The sequence below is a fragment of the Eptesicus fuscus genome, chromosome 14 (genome assembly GCF_027574615.1).
Source record: "Eptesicus fuscus isolate TK198812 chromosome 14, DD_ASM_mEF_20220401, whole genome shotgun sequence".
NCBI lineage: Eukaryota > Metazoa > Chordata > Mammalia > Chiroptera > Vespertilionidae > Eptesicus > Eptesicus fuscus.
In genome coordinates, this window is record NC_072486.1 from 15,183,622 (window position 1) to 15,205,095 (window position 21,474).

The following is a 21,474-nucleotide window of genomic DNA, read 5'->3' on the forward strand; positions in this document are numbered from 1 at the left end:
CAGGGGCCAACACAAAGCTGCTCAAGTTAATTATGACAATTATGAATTGTAGTTTTGTGTCTAAAAGTTTATCACAAAGGCTCTAAGGACCTAGCTTAATTCATATCTCTTACTAATTAATTATTCAACCAATAAATTCAACAAATACTTATAGAATGCTTACTATATGCCAGCATCGGAGAAACAGAGTGGAATAAAATATGTTCTCTTTCTTCCAGGGCTGGCAGTAGAGCAAGAACACAATTACACTACAGCATGATCAAGTCTGGAAACACATAATTATAATAGAGTGCCGTCAAGTTTGCTGGAGTGTCTGAGGCCACACAGCTAGCTAGCTGTAGGCACAATAAAGGCTAGAATTCTGATGTCCTGATTCAGAATTCACTGTTATTTTCACTACAACAATACTGCCTGCCACACATTGTTAAATATGAGCAAGTAAAACTAAGTATAATTTCAAATTAAGAATCATCATAGATTTATTTGAAAATCATCAAACCTGGTCGCAGCTGGACCAATACTTCTCCTGGTGTCACCTGGGTATTAATTTCATTTTCAGTTGGTTTTACATTCACAGACGGGTATTCTATTGAATCAATCAAACATCCTTTGCTTAATAAATTGGCAACAGTATCACAACGTTCACTCCTTGATCCACCTGAAATGAAATCCTGTTTAAAAGAAGGAAAATCACTGACATTTTTAGTGCATATCATCTCAATTAAAACCAAAGAAAACCACATAACAACTTTTGCAAAGAAGCCATCTTCTAATATTGCACCACTTATGCAACTATTCAAAAGAGCCGCATGTTTCCAATAAGAGTATTGGCAAATTTGTTTTAAGTAAAGCTTTAATTTCTAAATCTTACTTAAAGAGAAAATGAATATTAAAGAGGAGATTTAAACCAAGTACTTTTGTTAACTGATCACTGTAAAATTATACCAACTTAATATTTAAAAATTTAATGACAGGACATTAAATTGGAGAGATTGCTCCAGAAGAAAATTTATCCAAAATAGACCATTCAGCGGTTCCAAATTTAAGCCTCAGTTCTCAAAGAACTCAACTGGTATGTTTATTACATATTGTTATGTTTGGAATACAAGAGCAAGTCCTCAGAAGTCACATGCTTAATTAAGTACAGAAAATTCATAAGCGAATGAATTGGAAATCTACATTTCTTAGCCTATGAAACTGCCAACTTCTTATACACACAACAGTAATTCAATAATCAAGTACGATCAATGCTCATAATGAGGCAGGGAGATAAGATGGCAGCTCAAATTCTCCTTATTTTGCAACTAAATCTAAAATGTTCATTATCATTCAGCATTGGTTAGTTGATGTTTGTCCAAGAGCCATCCAATAAACTTGGAATTAATGGAGCAACCTTGAAATTTAGTTTATCTAACTGTGAAGAAAATGATATTTTTATTCTTCATGTAATCATCCAGGTTTTTTCCTAAGAACAAGATATGTATTGAAAAGTACAGAAATATGTTTTATTATATATAATGTTGGCCTGAATTATATGTGATATTTGCTTACACATTAGCTAGATATTTATTTGCTCAGTGATCTTCCTGGCTATTTCTTTTCTTTTTTAAAAATATATATTTATTGATTTCAGAGAGGAAGGGAGAGGGAGAGAGAGATAGAAACATCAATGATGAGAGAGACTCATTGATAGGCTGCCTCCTGCATGCCCCATACTGGGGTTCAAGCCTCAACCCAGGCATGTGCCCTTGACCAGAATTGAATTAGGGACCCTTCAGTCCTCAGGCCGACACTCTGTCCACTGGAGCCAAACCGGCTAGGGCCTTCCTGGCTATTTCCATCTGGCATTCAGTCATTCCTCCTTTAGTTCAGCTGATTCAGAGAACTGGATTAACAATCAATTAATCATTCAATCAAAGAATGTGGATTGAATACTTACTCAGAGACAGAAGTATTTTAGGTGCGGAGGATACAGAATAGAACAAGATAGACAGAGCTCCTATCATCAAAGAGTCAATAAAACATCAGTGAATTCAGCAATGAAGCAAGGAAATGTAATAATCATGGCCATTAAACTTAGGGGAAGCACAGATTGTCCTAGGGTTATGGAGATTATTAAGTTTAATATTAGTTGATTATGAGATCACTCACTAATTATGGACAGGGACATGCCTGGCAGTGGAGAGTAATTAGATGGGATGGTGGTAGGCAATATAAAAACATTCATATAAGGATTTTAATTTAATTCCCATCTCAGTTTAGAACAAGGGTTGGAGAACTAGGAACAATGGGACAAATAAAACCCATGGCTTTTTTTTTCCCTATGGCTTTAATGCTAAAAATGTTTCTTTTAAATGATTTTAAAATGCTATAGTACAATAAAAAAGGAGAACATGCAACAGAAAAAGTATGTTTACTATGTGAGCTTTTACAGTACTGATCACACTTGTAATATAAATATAATGAAAAGACAATAGAGAATAATATTTCCTTTTCAATCAATTTTTTCAGATGTCATTTGGTAAATGACTTAATGGAAACAGAAAAAATGTAATTTGCTTTTCTATTGACCATACACCTAGATTTTAGACCTAAGTTAAAAATGTTCAAAGCCTTAATTTTGTGTATTCAGATTTACCCTATCTACTGATAAAACTTAGAGGTACTAAGAATGTGAGATTAGGTTTATAAACAACTTGGAGTTCCTCAGAGAAAGGTGGCACATCCTCTTATTGTAACTTTCCATCAGAAAGCCTCAGGCTAGATGGGGGTGGGGAATCCCACCTGTGCCAGAGCCTGGGGAATGTGTGCTCATTCATGCCTCACATGAAAGGACACAGACCAAGGGCGACATGTGTTTTACAGATGTAAGAGCCCCAAGCCTTTAAATCAGGAAAGGGATAAAGCACAAATAACTGATTTTTTTTTTTTCAGCCAGGGGTTTTGCTATTTGTATATACAGAATTGAAAAGAAGTGAATGTGATTGATTCACTGCAAGTATAGATCATGCTATGACATTTGACCTTGAAATGTCAAATCAGTTTGCTGATAAAGGCCAAATAGTCTCAATTTTCTGCAATGTCTAAATCAGCCTGGTTGTTTTTACTCCAATGTAAAAACTATGTTGTACACTTGAAATGAATATAATATATGCCAGCTATCTTTGAAAAGGATGTGAAAAGGAGATGGGCTCTTGTTTGCATTTTTAAATAGCATGGTCAGATGACATTTGAACAAAACTGAAGGATCAGAGAGTGAGCTACAGGGATTTCTGGAGGAAAATACAGGAAGAGGAGCATAGTGTGTAAATGCCCAGGCAGAAAGAACTATGTCGGGCTTAGGCAAGGCCAATGCAGAGGCCAGAAATAATAATAATAGGAATAAAGTAGCTAACTTCTATTGAAAAAAAACACAACACACACAACTAAGTCATAAAAACATTGCCAATTTGACAATTAGGGTTGCAAAGGGAAGAACAGACCATGGCATCAAAATAAAGAATGGAATGCTGCCCCTATCCACTGTGGCCTACTTTCCACTTTGTATAAAAGACAAGAATTTGAAGCCACACCCGTTTAATTTTTGGTGTTTTGTGGCATTTTAATTTCTTCTAATTCTTAGGTTTTACTTTTTCTACAAGAAGCACTCAAGCTAACTTAGACTTCAACTGTCTGCATCTAAAACCTTTTTGGTGATGTTTTGTTTAGTTATACACTTGAACCCTGCATGGTTTTGTTAACTGATGTTACCCCAATTAACTCGACAACAACAAAACTAGAATCAAATGTTGAGTTTTTAAATTTGGCATCAAATTCTAAAGTATAAATTTAGTTATTTTGAGGTTATTAATTGAATTGATATTACAGACATGGAAATTTTATGTCATATAAAGTGTTTCATTGTATTTATTACATAACGAGTGTATTCTTTTTCTTTCTAAAATACATTACTTTATCTTTTGAATAGATAAATAAATAATAAAACCTATTTAGAATGAAAAGGCCATGTTGAAGTTACCCTGGCTGGCTTTTCTTCAGTTATTACTTTCACCCATTTAATGGAATAATCTGGGGAGATACATAAGAAAAGTTTTTTATCCTCCTCATTTCTGAGTCCTGAGTTTCAGATTTGGCAATCTGCACAGAAATGAAAGAATTCTAACATCTTCTTTTTGATAGTGAATGCCCTTGGTATCATATTTTAATATAATTATGCTCCAGGCTGCCCTCTAAACTTCTGGCTATGCAATCACAACCTGTATCTGACATATCAGGCAGGAGAGGAAGAGACTGGTCAAGTCCTTCACATATGTTAAAAATGAACATGAGGCAAACTAGGTAATATTGATAAGGTTCTGTTTATCTTCAATATTTTTCAATTGCTTTTCTGTAGCATGGAGAGAAAGAGAAGGTAAATTATATATATATATATATATATATATATATATATACACACACACATACATATATATATGTATATATATATGTATATATATATATATATATATATATATATATATATGCAGATTTACATGCTACACAAGAATGTAGGCAAATTGCGTATATATCCTGTGTAAATTTTCTAGGAATCTTTTATTTTTTGTTATTAAAAAGAAAGAGATGGGTGGGGGAGGGGAAGAAAAAAGAGAACACAGGGAGAGAGAGAGAGAGAGAATACACAGAGAGGTTTTTTCTTGTTTTTGTTTTACTTTATTCATTGCTTTGTTATTTATAGTACAATTGTCATTCTTAGTACTAGTTATTTCACTAGTCATATATATATATATAGATAGATAGGTAGATATATAGATAGATAGATATATATAACTAGTGAAATAACTAGTCATATATATATATATGTACTATATGTTCATAGGTTTAATTTTATTCAGGTCATAAGAGTCTCTTAGCTAAAGTGGTTACAACAAACTGATCATTAATTTAGCTTCAGGGCATGAATACTGAAGAAAAATAGATACCAATTAAGTTTCTTTAAACTTTTAAAATTTTATTTTTCAATTACAGTTCCCATTCAATGTTATTATTAGTTTTAGGTGTATAACATACTGGTTAGACATTTATAATAACTTGTGAAGTGATCATCCTAATAAGTCTGATACCATACATAGTTAGTACAATATTAGTGACTATATTCTAAGCTGTACTTTACATCCATAACTGTTTTGTAACTGCCAATTTATATTTCTTAATTCCTTCACCTTTTTCACCCAGCCCCTCAAACACACTTCCATCTGGGAGCCATCAGTTTATTTCTGTATCTATGAGTTTGTTTCTGCTTGTTTGTTTATTCTGCTTCTTAGGTTCCAAATATAAGTGAATTCATATGGTATTTGTCCTTCACTGTGACTCATTTCACCCAAGACAACATCCTCTAGGTCCATCCATGTTGTCCCAAGTGGTAAGATTTCATTCTTTTTATGGCTGAGTAATATTCCATTGTATATACAGGGTGTCCCAAAAATGTATACACACTTTGAATAATTATAAAAGCAGTGTTTATTAAAATACATTTCATTTTCAAAATGTAATCGAGTCAGCTGTTAAAGTGTATATACATTTTTTGGGACACCCTGTATGTACCATTTCTTTTTTATCCATTTGTCTTTTGACTGGCCAATTTAATCCATTTACATTTAAGGTAATTATTGATAGGTATGTACTTATTGCCATTTTATTAACAGTTTTCTGATTGTTTTTGTAGTTCTCTTATTTTCTTAGTTTCCTGCTCTTTTCCCTTGTATGTTGATGACTTTTAGCAGTGTTGTGTTTGGATTGCTTTCTCTTTATTTCTTGTATATCTCTTGTAGATTTCTGGTTTGTGGTTTCAATGTGCTTCATATATACCAACCTATGATTATAGCAGTCTATTTTAAGTTAACAGTCGCTTAAGTTCAAACACATTCTAAAATCACTACCATTTTTACTCACCCCCTCCATGTTTATTTTTATTTTTTTCAATCTATTCTACCTTCTTTTGTGTGTTTGTGTGTATCCCTTAATTTACTGTTGTAATTACATACGATCTTCCTACTTTTGCCTTTTAACCTTTGTACTGGCTTAGTGTTGGTTGAACTACTGCTTTTATTATGTGTTTGCCTTTGTCAGTGAGAATTTTCTTTGCGATATTTTCTTATTCATATTTTTTTGTTCTTTATTTTGAAGAAGCCCCTTTAACATTTCTTGTAATACATTTATTGATTTGATGGTAATGAATTTCTTCAGCATTTCTTTTACTTTTGACCAGCTTTGAAAATCATATAAGCCAGGCTTAAGAACAGATAAAACCACATCTTCCTTCTCTGTCCCTACACCCTTGCTGATTGAGGAATAATAGACATCAGTTGCACGCTTACCTAAGCGGTGGGCGATCTTTCAAAACTAACCACTGCATTCTTTCTCTTGGTGATGTCAAGTCAGCCTGTAGGAGTGGACAGCTCCTTCTGTTAATGATGTGTCTAGTGGCCAAGTCCTAACACTGGTTGCTTCACCTAGGGTTGTGTTCTTAACGCAGGCAATACTGATTTTCCTAAGCCTGAATGAATTGCTCCAGAGTTTCACCAAAGTTCTTATAATAACAACTCCCATTTCTTAAGCAATGTCTGTTTGCCAAGTGCTTCCCACACACTGTTTCACTTAATCTTTACAACAGTGTGTCATAAGTGCAGTTATTATGTCCATTTTAGAGCTAGGGAAAACTGAGGTTCAGAGGACATGTTAATATGGTTACTATGGTTAGAAATGGATGGAACTGGGATTGGAATCCAAGGTGATCTCATTTCAGAGCCTGCTTTTTCAACCTCTAAATTAGACTACCCTTCAGTACATAGAATATTTTGAGACATGAACAGCCAAGTCATTTCTGAATATTTTCTGAGATCCCTTTATGGGGATTTGATCAAGAGCATACACAGGTTTTGTCTTCTCTGTCCTGGCAGCCACCCACCTCTTCCCTTGGCTTACCTCCTTCCATTTGACCGGCCATGCCTCTGAATACTCAAAATCCCTCCTCCCCTGGCAGGCCTGACATTGCAACTCCCATAACTGTGACTCTCCAGATTTTTCGTGCCAGCAGCGGTGTGAGATGGAGAGGGGGTCCCTTTGGAACCAGACCTTCTATATGGCTGGCATGGTGCATTTAGCTGATAACTGGGTTTCCAAACCATCTTTTGAAAGGTCTTCTAAACTACACACACTAAAGTTCTCAGCAACTGATGTCAAGTTGGCCCAAACTCCATGACTCTAAGGATTTTCCTTAGTGATACAGTAAAAATCTAAAATGGAGTATTGGGTTAGGGTCAGGAAACATCAAGCTATGACGCATTCTTGACAGAGAAACTCTAGTTTTGAGTGACATCTGATTTTTTCACTGGTAAAACCCAGGCCACATTCAGAAGCCTTGAGGCTGTCAGTAGGAGGGGCACTTACTTTCAGACATGGCTACTATTCCATGAATCCCTCCCCTACCACTTTCTTGCCTTGCTTCATGGAAGAAAGTAACATCCACTATCTTTTGCTACTTTTCACCTTTCTTTTTTCCTCCTTAGGGATGCATAAGAGCAAGCAGTAATAGGAGAGGTTGGAAAGATGATGATAGGTGCAGTTGTTGAGCTAAATCAGAGGAAGTAAAGCTAGAGATTTCTCTTCATCGCAAGCAAAAGGCCATTAAAGTTCTATCTGTTCTAATTCTCAGGGGCTACATAAATAAATACAAAATTACCTACGCAGTCTCATAATAGAAACCCCAAATTAGCAGATGGCTTCTTCATTACAACTTATATAATAGGTGGTTCTAATTAGAGATTACCAACACCAACACCCACAAAACTACTTTAGAGAAGGAATGCATTATAATTATTTTACTAAGATGATATTGGGATATGTTTCTCTTGTTAGAATATAAAACACAAATTTTTAACAATAAACATTTCTTAATTATTTTCTATACCACAGAATTTAAATGTACACACTATCACGTAAAAAAAAAAAGCACTCCATTTTCCATAACTAACTAAAGAATTGATACACAATATTATGATAGAGTAAATCACTTATCTCCAAGTATTAAAAAAAATGAAACAGACCAATAAATTAGCTTGCTTTTCTCTAATAAGCAAGTACAAGACAATGATCCAACTTGGATATATAACCGAATGCCCCGAGCTGCAGCAAGAATTTCACACAAAGCCTTCTGACCTAAGCAAAAGTTACTCTTTGCGTTTGCCAATTTTCTCTATAGAACAGATGGAAAACATAAAATGGTTTGCACTTCATTTCAAAATTACCATAATTTTCCTAATAAAAAGGTTATACTTTATATTCAGCCAGATATGCTGTTTCCAGGCATAAAACCAAATAAAATTTTCCTGATGCTCATCAGTATCGTTTTCCTGATGCACCTTCAAGGTATGGAGTTTCAGGGCAATGAAATTATGCTAGAGAGAAGGGTGATTGTGAGAAAAACAGAAAAGAGAAAAAAAAAAGAACAAAGAAAGAAAAAAAATTAGGCACACCTCTTGAGCACACCATCCACATTCTGGATCCAGCGCAAGGCACTTGGTGCAGGATGCTGCATTCGAAGATGCACATCTGCTGTTTTCTGAAATGGAAGACAAAATGAGGGGTTATGGCTTATTCTCCTATTGGGAAGTATATGCACTTCTAGACCAAAATGCTTTTTGAAAACTGAAATAAGATGGCAATAGTTTTAAGTACATGACATCAAAAAATACACAACTTCTTTTGGGAGGCGTTAACCTGCTCATTGCTATTAATAGGTATTGCATTTCCTGGATAGTTATTATTTGGTTTTATTATTTGGGGGAGATGAGAATAGTAGAACTATGATTTTAGCTAGGTTTTGGGGTTTGGCTTGAATTCTGCTGCAATAGTAGAGAACCCTCCAAAGTGTTTAATGTGTTGAAGTTTCACGGTATTTATATTATCTGAACCAATGAGGTGTTTTTGGATCTAGAATTTTTCCTATAAGAATAATCAAATACAGACCTCAATCTCAACAGGAAAATCCACATTGAGTTATAGTGAATGGCCTTCCTGAGAAATAATCTTGAAGGACATATATTGTAATTAATTTGTGTTAATATTGATTATTTTGACTTGAAGAATATCAGAACCAAACATGATTCAGTATTTTAAAGGTAACGTAGTTAAAATGAATGGTTTTAGTTCATTTAATTACTCTGACTGGACCACTTTAATTCATGACCAATTCACTTTCCGTAGATACCCACACTTGGCTGTGACATTTTAATAACATAATTGTACTTGGAAACTATTTACCTTTGTCCCTCTAGCCACAAACTACTTACACCATTAAAAAAAGGCTCATCATTATATACTTAAACACATAAAATATAATAATGAGTCATAAATTACTTTGTTATGAGTTTTTAGTGGAATAATCACATCCTTTCTTTTTTAAAAAAATGTATTTTTTATTGATGTTGGAGGGAAAGGGAAAGGGAGAGAGAAACATCAATGATGAGAGAGAATCATTGATTGGCTTCCTCCTTCACACCACCTACTGGGGATCGAGTCCACAATCTGGGCATGTGCCCTTGACCGGAATCAAACCTGGGACCCTTCAATCCACAGGCTAATGCTCTGTCCATTGAGCCAAACCAGCCAGGGCCACATCCTTTCTGTATTATCCCTACATGCTTCCTACATTCTATCCTTTACTGTTTACTCTGAAATATCCCAAGGACACTGGAAACCACAGCATACTGTTCAACTCACTCACAAGCACACAGTAAATAGCATTGACATGCTAGCTGTAAGTACCTCACAGTTCAGGTGAGAAGAGAACTATATAAGCAGACAGTGAAATACAGTGTGATAAGCACAAGGGAGGGACCACCAGGGCACTATGAACATAGTGAGGAGATGCTCACTCTGCTTTATTTCTATTTTTTTAAAATATTTTTTATTGTTAATAGTATACAGGTATCTCCCATCTAAACCTCCCCCGCCCCATCACACTGCTTTAGAGGAACGGTTCCCCAGAGGCAGTCATATCTAGGATGTCTCTTTTTTCTTCTAATCTGTGCCCGTCTCTTTTAAAAATGTAACAGGCATGAAAGAAGACTCTGTGTGCATGCACAATCACACATGGACATGATGGTTTGAAAGAGAATAGAGCCCACATAGTCTCTAGCTGTCCCCATCCAATTGGTTTCTCTTTTACAACTTGCCCCAAACATTCTAGAATACAGGGCGAAAACAGTTCTGACCTGGAGGTGGTATGGTGTGGGTGTTGGCAGTGAGAAGAGAGAGGAACTGTAGGAGAGTAATCATAGCAGAGAGGTGCTAACTGGGGTGGTAGTGAGTACTCTTCCCTGTAACTCCCGAGATAGCAATGAGTTAAGCTGCAAGTATCCTTCCCTAACATCCCTGCTGTTCTATTATCTCCTCTCTGTGTTCCCTTGTACCCTTTGTCCTTGGCTTTATACCAACTTTTAAAATACATTATCTAAAACTCTTTCACTAATATAGATGCACTGGCCTGGAATTCCAAGGACAAAAAAGAAATACTGTTTTGGGCTCCCTTTACTACCAGTGTGGCCATCTAACTAGGAAGACTCCAATAGCCTAAAATCCTTCCAACTGGCTTAGCGCAAAACTGTAAAAGATGCTTATTCCTAAAGTAGTCAGAAGAGGGAGTGACCTTTTTACTTGTTTCCAGAAAGAAAACCAATTTAGGTCCAGAAATCAAGCACATTTGCAGATCCAACTTGACCTTTACTAACTCTTTACAACTCTTAAACTTAACCCAGTGGGAACATGGAATTAAGCTTACTGCAGATCATACTTGACCAAGCCTTTTACTGACTCGGTAGGACTTTTGCTCTGGCAATTAAGATTGCAATCTCCTGGAAGGGAAGCAGCAGACCCTACAGTTCTGCTCCTCATGTTTGTAATGGTTTTCTCACTCTGTCCTAGGTCAACCCAAATTCAAGTTCAAGTCAGGCTCCCACTTCCATAGCACATGAGGTAAATAATGAAGATACAAACAAAAATCTATTTTCTTTATATTCTGCTTTCTGGCTGCGTCCTTTAAAAAGCTCTAGGCCAACCTCTGTTCTGAAACTTCAGACACCTGAGGATGATGACTATGAGGGATAGAGACTTTGGTTCTGTCAATACTTCCCAGGTTTAAAAGTTGACATTTCTCAGAGTCTATAGGACTACCGAAAATTGATCCTATAAATGGATATGGAGGAGGTGGGTGGGTAGGCCTTACAGTTCTGCAGAACTGGAGGAAGGCCAAAAATTGAACTCCAGGGGAACAGTGTCGAACGTTCTTGCTGTAGAGTGTCATGGTTAGAATTTACAGAAGACAAGCCAGATACACTTTGGTAAAGAGCATTTTAAGGATTTTTTTTTTAAATTTTAAAACATGCAATTAAGTAAAAAACCTAACACAAAAAAGGTTACACCAATTATAGCAATTCTTTACACCAAGTGGATATGCTACTATGGGGCTATTGTCACTATGTGTTAGGAATGTGTGTGTGTGTGTGTGTATCTGTCTGTCTCTCTCACACACACTTCTGTGCAAGTGGAAAGCTTTACACTGTCCACAAATCAACGTATGACTTCTGTTTACAGACACTGGCAGTTTGTCATCAGCCTCTGGGTCTACTCAGTTCATTCCCATCCCTGATCCAGTATCACAGGAAGGCGACTTTCCAGAGGTGGTTTCTAGCAGCTCTCATTGCCGACACCTCATTAGAGGGTGTGCCTGAGCGGTTCTTCTTCCCTCTAGGACGGTAGGAGCTCCTTGTCCAGTGTTGTGGCAATAAAGACCTTGTTCTTTATGTTCTAGCACCGTGTTTTCATTAGGGATAGTTTTTTAAAGTGGATTGTACTGGAAATTCTTAAGCCAATGGAAGCAGAAGGATAATATTTTCAACCACATAGCCTCAGAACCCTCTTTTGTACTTTTTTTTTTTTTAAAGTCCTAAGTGCCTCACAAATCACATGTCATTAAAAAATGTGCTGCCTTGACAGAAATCAGTGGAGGATGTAACATCATATCATCAGTATGTTTGTACTTTCTGAATAATTTTATTCCTTCATACGCATGGGCTGTGAGTCTTGCTTTTCTCTCATTTTGTTACAACTGTAGGTAGTAAATGTGATGAGTTAGTATTGCTAAATGAATACTGGGAGCAAGGTTCCAAATTTTCATAGCACTGCTCCATAGTAGCTACTATGTGCCCCTAGGCTGGTCACCTAAATCTGCTGGGGCTCCATTTCCTCCACAGTAACCCTGGGCTAACTACACTTATATAAAATACCAATATGAGATGAAATGAGCAAGTATACGCATGCCAAGAATAGTACTTATGGTATAGTAGACACTCAGTAAAGGGACTATTGTAGTGTTATTATAATTAATATTATAATGGTTAATTGTATATATACATATATTCATACATAAATGTGCATTTAATTCTAGCTTTTAAAAAAGGAAGGCATTATGTGTCTTTAAGTTTGTTGTAAATGTAATTGGCTGTTTTCAAAATAAAGTCACTTGGGTCATAAAGGCAAAGGTTTAAAAATATAGCTAATATATAAAAATCCCTATTAAGGTAAAAGTTACTGTATTTTAGTTATTTAAAAATGATTCTTAAGATCTAACTTAGTCAGGTATACACACATCAGTCCAATCTATCACAGGTTAAATTTTGGCATGACTATCGACTATAATTGGGTTTCTGAAAATGTCTTATAACACCTTCATTTTGTTCACATTTTGCAAAGTGAACATTAACTTAATCTGAATAATTTTTGAGTTGCTTCCCAGAGTTAAATGTTTAGGACATATGTGAAATGACTTCTTTAACTTCTTTCATGAGGTATAATAAATATCCATTGTTAACAGGATAGAGTAAACAAAAATTGGGAAACTGCATACTCATGACACTCTCTTGGATGTTCTTTAATTTAGATGATGGGCTTATTCATATTATTTTGAGAATGTTTAATCCATAGAAGTGAAAGGAGGAAGGAAATAGATAAAAAAATTTAAAGAAGACAATAGAAGTTTCAATGTTTAGATTGAGATCTTTCTGTAAATCAAGTGATCAGATCAGTGAAAGTTTTAGGAAACACTTTTAATGTTTTTCTGTTCTAAAATTGATGCCACAAAATTTCAACAAAATTTAAAGGATCTCCACAGTTATCTGGAAGAAGGAACAACTAAAACTGATAAATATTATAGTCCTTGGTATTAAGAATAAATCATTCTAGATTCTCCTGTTACTCCTAGACAGAATGATTTGTGAAAAAAGCAGAAATGCACTTTTTCCCCAGGCAGTATTCTCTTCCTAATTACATTTACTCTACAAATTAAATTAAATTTGGGTAATTATAAAAGCTACTTCCTTGAGAAAACAACAACAAAGTAAGCACTGTTATAATGGGTCCATAATATACTTTGATAGCACTCAAAACCAGGCAAATTGACCACACATAGAATAAAGTTTGAAGTATAACTTTGGGTATTCCTGGCTCTCGATGTGTATCATGGTCTTGTACATTTTACAGATACCTTTAAAACATATTACCTGATTATTGAAAGCTCTCTTGTATACAGAAATTTACCATATGCTATCATTTGATTTAAAAAATCACAACGAACAAATAGATAATTTGCCGTTACCTAGTTATTCCACATTTTGATTGAGGAACTGTTTCCTAAAAGCCCCTACAAACACATAAGGAGGGGAGGGTGGTTAGGGCTACTTCTTGGAAAAGCAGGCACAGGAACTAAAACCAAAGGCAATTCAATTTTAGTAAGGATTAAAGAAAGGGGCCTGGGAGAAAAAGTAGAAGCATAGGGAGCTGTCTGGGAAAGGTGGATCTGGGTAGAAAGCTCTGAAGATCTCCAGATGGATTAAGAGGAAGATAGAGCCCGAGGCAGTGTCTCAAAACACAGGGAACAAGGAAATAGGATAACTGCTGGTATTTCTCTCTTCCTCCTACTTATTTCCCCTTGAATGTCATATAAACATAATACAAAACCGCATTCTTCATTTATTAGCATTTTTCATTTGCTCTTTTACTTAGTATTCAGAATATATGAAATATAACTTTACTGTTGAAATAGACAAAGAAGCAGATATAATTAAATTAATGTATTTGTGGCAAAACTTCAGCTTACTAAAATGTTGTTTTGCAACAAATGCATATTTCAGCTATGCTCATATACAATTAATTGAAAAATTCATTTTAACTATTGTAATTTGCTATAAAATTATACATCAAAAAGTACTACTCCTTAGCAACACCCAGCCGAATATTCCTCTTGTCTACCATATCATTTGTTTCAAACTTGTAGCAAATAAGCATTCGGCTCATGAAAATGAAAATGGGTATCTTTATGGGGAAAACCATTTTATCTAAATAATTTTGCCTCTACTTGCACTTGAAAAACATACACCCATATTTATGTTTAGTGGAAAGCAGCTTGGATTTGTTTCTTGTCTTCTCTGTTAGCTATTCTAGGGATTAGGTTTGATAGTCTAAAGCTGTATTTGGAGGAATAGATGGTGGTATGATAATGTTCAGTTCTTATATAGGGACTCAGAAGAAAAGATGAGGGAATGAGGACATCATAAGAAACATTGTCTTAGCTCCAGAGAGGAAGAACCTGAGATAGAGATTCTTGACAAATGATTTCTTGAAAAGGGAAGTGAGGTTAGAAGGTCAGGACTGGGCAAGGTGCCAAGCAAAGATGTAATTGCAGTTGAAGTCGGCCTCAGCCTGATTCCACCCAGAACTCGGAGTACAAATGGTATGACAATGTTGTGCTACTTTGGAGCAGTCAGGCGGTGGAGGGGAGCTAGGCGGTGAGGATGGGTTAACCTCCAGACATCCCTGAGCCATGTGGCTTGCTTTGATGGAAGCCAATTCCTTTGAGAAGGTGGCAGCTCTGGGCTGTTAATGGCCAGAACTGAGCAGCTGGGGATAGTGCACCAGCTGTTTGGAAGGATGTCTAGACCAGCAGCAGCCATCTTCAGACCCAAGAGGTCCTTTCTCGTGGAAGCTAATGCTAAGGGTGGCAAAAGGTAAAAGAGTCTGAGCCACTCACATCACCATGGAGTTGCTGCCCTCATTCTGGGTTGTCTCTCAGAACTGTTTCTGATGTAAGAGGAAAATTCACCTGAGTTTTGATAATAAGAGGAAGACTTGAGCAGGATTAACGTAAATGCTTTTTTACAAATTTTAAGCAGAACATTACTTTACACGAAATAGACCATACACTTTGAAGAGGTGTTTTTTTGTTTGTTTGTTTGTTTGTTTTTCATTTTTTTCTCTTTCCTTGGAAAAGTAAGGCTACTAGGCTAGCAGTTCTTGGAGGAAAGGTGCTTATGTGTGTTCTTTAGGCCCAGAATCTGAGCCTAGTGCCTGAAACACACTCAAGAAATGTCTGATGAATAAATGATATCCTAAGTTGAGATCAAGTTGGCAGTTTAATTTCTTAGGTTTATAACTCTTGATTATTTACATTTTAAAATAATCTTCATTTCCAAAACCCAGTTATTGAACAAAGCAATATAATTGCATTTGCTTTTTTTCCCTTATTGCTGAGATCTAAATCAGATTTCAATTGACCCCTTCCTCCCCTGCATAAGGTTGAGTAATTTCTTTCTGAGAACTTTCATATAATGCCCATGTTAAGAAATAGCACTTTATCTTTGCTTCTCCCCAACCAGGTTTATTAGGCTTTTATTATATGTAATTAGAGGCTGATGCACGAAATTCCTTCCCCCGGCTGCTAGCACCGGCTTCCCTCTGGCACCCAGGACCCAGGCTTCTCCCTCTGGCCACCAACAGGCACCCAGGACCTGGGCTTCCCTCGTAGCCCCAGCTTCTTATGGAAGGTCGTCTGGAAGGACATCCGGTCTAATTAGCATATTACGCTTTTATTATTATAGGTCTTTATGTTTCAGAGACAAGTTTCAACCTCCCTTGTTACATAGCAAAAAATTCATGAGAGTTCATGAGGATTTTATGCTTGGCATAAAGGTTTTTGGGAAGTAAAGAGGGGAAAAGCCACTTTTAACATTGGGCAGGTTAAGAAATGTTGGGGCAGCGCTGTACATTCCATCCACCTGCCCTGCCCTGTTTGGGGCAATCCCGACTTGAGTCAGAACTTAAAGTGGGCTGAGATGGCATAAATCAAAACTCTGTTCATGATGGAATTTACAATAAGAATCACTGAGAAACCACTAATGACACTCATTTGTGTTCAAACAGGCCATCCCAAGAAGGGTGTTCATTGTTATTCATTTATACACTTTCTAATAACCTTTGCAGCATACACTGGATGACTGTATAGCTCATGCTCTACATAAGAACAGTTGAAAGGGGGAACTATTCATTACACTGTACAGCAGGTGTATACTGGAATTGCTCAGGTAAGCTGAGGTTTAAGGTCACCCTAAGTGAGCAGTAATGTGGTGGTATAAAACAAGAAATAAAAGCAATGAGCAAGGCAATCCATGCTGAGGTGACAGGAAATGTGACAGGAGAAAGAGAATGCCAGTTAGTGATGAAGTCTCTTCACATTAAGGAGGGCCTGACAGGTTTTGAAGGATAGGTACCATGCTGAAACCTGGTTAAAATTTGTTTGTTCTTAGATTACATGCTATCTACACCTTGATATATATATTCATTGATATTAGGAAGAGATAAAAGAGTATTAAGAATATTTGTCATTTACATACGAAAATGACACTGCAGTTCATATTATTTCCTAGACAATGTAGTTTCTCTTGGTGGGCCAAGCAGGTATGCAACATACAACAATAACCATTCCTGAAGAGGGTCACGTTTAGTTTTGCAGTTGCTCCTTTATCTGAGTACATCAGCTTGTCTTCTGACCCTCACTCACCTGGTGGGAATTTGGGAGAAAGTGGGAGAAACTCAGGAAGAAAGAAGGGGGTCAAAACACAGCACCTCTCAGTATAACTTTGGACTTGGAACTTCAAAAGGGATCAAAATCTCAAGATTCAGGGAGGGCTCTGGAGTCCCCCCTGAGGCAAAGTCTGGTTAAAGCTGCATTTGTCTAACTTGGAAAAGCAATATTAGTCATGTGCTTTGTGTCTTGTTTTAACTGGAACTTTTCCATACATTCCAACTGTCCTGTTTATGAGGCACACTCCCTTTTTATAAAAGCCAAAATATTCACCGGTTTCCCACTCTGTTGCTCTGAATAATGTTTTTAATCTAACATACTAGAGTTCCAGGGGCTCTTCCTATTTTCCTCTCCGACTCTTGGCAGGTATGACTGTCCTTTCTCTCCCTAAAAAAAAAAAATCACACCACAATTCATGTCAAAACCACAAATGCCATAGCTAAGGAGGTAAAAGAAATGCCTCAGGGTAGTAAAAATGCATTTTCTACATTATATTTTTTAAAGCTGAAGTTGTATCACAGGTGTGCACTTGATTAGAGCAGAAAAGGAACGCCCTATATCATAAAGACTTGTTCTAAGTAAAATAAATAAATGAAAACTTAAAGTGAATTTTAGTTCATTTAGCATTTGGTTTTCCTGTAATTACATTTGAAAGACCAGAAAGGTATTTATATTTATATTTTACTCTAACATTTGAAAATTAAATTTATATATACAATAGGTTAAAATTAGAGATAATAAAAAATATAATTTACTAAGTAATTACTCTGGGGGCCTGTTCTAAGCACTTTATATGTATTATCTCATTGAAACTTTGTAAAAATCCTATGAGGAAAGCATTACTATGCCCTTTTAACTGATGGGGAACAAAAGCTTAGGCAAAGTATCATCCCAAAGTCATAAAGCTGGTAAGTACAGAGACCAAGTTTGAACCCAGTTCTGACTAGAGTCGTTTTTTTTTTTTTTTTCTTTAACACTATATGCAATAGGAAATACCATAAAGAAAGATAATTATACCAAAGTATGATTTAAAACCCTTGCTGATTGTACTATTATAAGTCCTTAAGTGATGACTCAATAATAATCCCCATTTAGGTCAAGATAATTCTTTCACACAAGTAGCATGTCATTATTTTTCCTCTCATCAGTCCCACTTTATAGATGAAGATGTTAGATTCTCCCCGTAGGATTATTTTCTATCTTCAGTGCCAAAGACCTCCCTAAATGCTTCAGTGCCCTTTTCGAAATTCATTTTGTTTCCATGCACAAGGAAACTTTGAGTTTTCACACCAAAGCCCCAGCCTGAACCTCTCACTAACTGCCTGAACTAGATTGGTTGGCACTTGCTCAGTATGGGGGAGCACTTCTCCATTTACAACTCTGTTTCCCCAACCTCTTGCCAGGGGATGGCTCTGGGCTGCATGTTAATTAGGCAGAAGCACTTGAAATGATGTCTGTAGTTGCTGTTTCCATTTGTGAATTTCCAGTTCTGCACTGGAAGCCAAATCTGGAAAGGGCAGCAGGCAACTTGTTCTATTCTCTGCCTGTCCTCTGACCTTGGCTTCATAATTTAACTTTGCTGAGGTTTTGTTTCCTTGCTGATGAGGTAGGGAAAATGCTCCCCTTGTTCATGTACTGTATGCATCCACTGAGTTGTAAAAACATTTTTAAAAAGTAGAATGTGAGCCCCGCCAGCATGACTCAGTGGTTGAGCATCGACCTATGAACCAGGAGATCACAGTTCAATTCCTGGTCAGGGCATATGGCCAGGTTGTGGGCTCAGTCCCCAGGGGGCATGCAGGAGACAGCCAATCAATGATTCTCTCTCATCATTGATGTTCCTCTCTCTATCCTTTTTCCTTCCTCTCTGAAATCAATAAAAACATATTTTAAAAAATAGAGTGTGAGTTAAATGACATGATGGGTGGACAACATGTGCTTTATAGCATGTGCAATTCTTTTTAATTTATGGGAATATTTTAAGATGCAAGGTATTTAAAAAATGAAAGGTTTATTTTAAAAGGCCATCCAAAACCCTCTCTGCTAGGTATATCAGCTGCCCAGTAATGCAGACTCATTTACTGTCTTATGTTTTAACATTGTCAGCAAAGAGGCACAAGCAAACTTTTCTGGGTATGGAATTGTTCTGTATGCCAACGGTGGCGGTAGTTTCATAGGTCCATCCACACATCTATCAAAATCCATTGATTGATACCTTAAGTAGATGTAGTTTATTGATGTAAATTATATCAAATTTGTTTTAAATTAGTATTTTAAATTTTACTTTTGGGCTCAGACAAGGGAAATTCTGAATTATAATAAAAAGATTATCACCTAAATATTTTCAAAGATAGAAATTTAATTTTCTATAATACTTTAAATTATTTCAGATAATAATTGCCCCGTTAAATTTCATTGGCTGGAAATTTACTAGGTACTTGCTTATACAAATATATCAATTTCCAGTGCTTTACTTCATCATCTTCAGTGTGTACTTCCTAAGACCAAGGATATTCTCTTACAAAACTACCATAGAAGTGGTTAATTCAGGACATTTATTATTGACACTATATCATGAGCTAATCTTTAGTCCACATTATACTATGCAATTCTTGTTCCATATTATTCATATTTCCCAAAACAGTCCAACTACTATTTCTCCTTCATCAAAACTCAGCTTTGTCAGAGTTCATCATTGTTTGGGTTAATCTTCAACCAATGCTTTAATCATCTTGTTCTCACTGGCTGCTTGTAGAGTTATTCCCCATGCCCTACCTCCCAAAAGTATCAACCTCTATTCTTTAAAGTTCAAAGCTCATATTTAATATGCTCTTCCATCTTTGTTATCACCAGAGACTTTCCTAAATTTTACAGTGTATTCATCACTTTGCTGATGGTTTTCTGCCTCACTAGCTGCCATGTAATTGTCCAGATTATGCCCTCATCACACTACCTTCACCTTGGGAATTCTTGGGGCCAGGGACTGTGGTGGGGAATTCTCATGAGCTAAAGGGACTACTGGATCATGAAACCATGAAAGAGTTCTTAGGTCCAAAGGCCAAAGAAAAGCCGAATGAGTGACAAATTCCAAAGGAACCACAGCATGGGACAGAAGGAAGGCTCCTGACCCAATAATTGTAAACATGAAGTTGAATAAACTTAAGTAGATCAGACACAAATGGGGTGATGCAACAGCATACATTTTAGCATTTGAAGCTGCCTTTGTGGGGTACTGTCATGGGCATATTAAGGATTGTGTCTCTTCCAAATTCCTTTCTTACTTCACTTAGCCCCGAGACCTTGCTTTTATTCATCTCGTTGACTTTCCATCATCATTTCTCACATTCAGTTATTCTAATTCTTACTCCTCAAATCCCCAAACACTTCTACCAAGTTCGAATACTTAAGATATGGCCCTAATCATACCTTTGTATTACCCAGAATATCTAAATAACTTTAAAAAACACAAAACAAACTTAAAATTGTCTTCATTCTCTTTTCAGAGGGAGAAGAGTTTTCTTTTTTGCCAAGATCATTCCCTCTATCTGTTTAGTGAATCGCTCACTCAAAGGCCAACAATGACTTCCTAATTTTATTTAGCAACTAGCATTTAGCAATGTTTAAATATCCTCCATCTTTTAACGGTGGGTAGACATTCTATCACTTCTTCCATTCTCACAACTAATCATCTTCTTATATCTTTGACTATTTTTCCATCTCTCTAGACTACGCATTGATGGCTTTATGAATTAACATGACTACTAGTAAGTCTTACCTTCTTGCACATGATCACCAATTAGCATCCGTAGTTCCAAACTCTCATGCAACTTACTGTCTTGAATTCTCAATCTGCTGGAAATTCCACTGAGATTCACTAGAACTTCCAAATCTGTAAGTCTCAAGTAAAAATCATCTCCCTATCTGTCTGAAACCCTCCCAGCTTTCACACTGTACTCAGGTCATACTCAGAACAGTTTCACAGTTCTGTACTCTGTCCAGAACTCTGCATTATTGCAGGCATTTACTGCCCCAGGATGATGCCTTCTCATTTCTAGAGAACTTTCACTCTTTGCCTGTTACCACACTCTCCAGCAATAATACTCCTATTTCAGTTCTTGGCAACTTCAGTACATATGCAGATCATCTTTTGCAATACCTAGATGCCTCACTTCCTTCTTCTCTTCACCAATTATTTTGTCCTCTACTCTGATTTAACTACTTGCTTCCATGATCATAGATTTAGACCTTGTTATTACCAGTAACTGAAACCCCTTGACTGATGTTTCTGCTAATTATATTATTTTTCTGGTTATTCTGCTTTAAATCTTTGTGGTGAAACTTAACTCCTCCCTGTACCATAATCCCAACAACCTATGAATCACCAAGAATTCTTTACTTTTATCTAGATCTCTTTAGCATTCATCTCTCCCTTAGTTTATTGTAACAACTTCTCACAGTCTTTTACCTTCGTCATCTACCACTAAGATTCAATATAGGCATTAGTG

The 21,474-nt window shown here is 36.3% G+C and overlaps 1 protein-coding gene across 1 annotated transcript in view; it reads right to left on the reverse strand.

Annotated features, from left to right (window-relative positions):
* ITGB8 (integrin subunit beta 8) overlaps positions 1-21,474 on the reverse strand; it is a 78,493-nt gene that overhangs the window by 43,443 nt on the left and 13,576 nt on the right. The window contains exons 2-3 of the mRNA XM_008148286.3: positions 8,532-8,617; positions 500-671 (exon numbers count right to left, since the gene is read on the reverse strand). Coding sequence (XP_008146508.2) covers positions 500-671; positions 8,532-8,617 — 258 coding nt within the window. The remainder of the gene's footprint in view (positions 1-499; positions 672-8,531; positions 8,618-21,474) is intronic.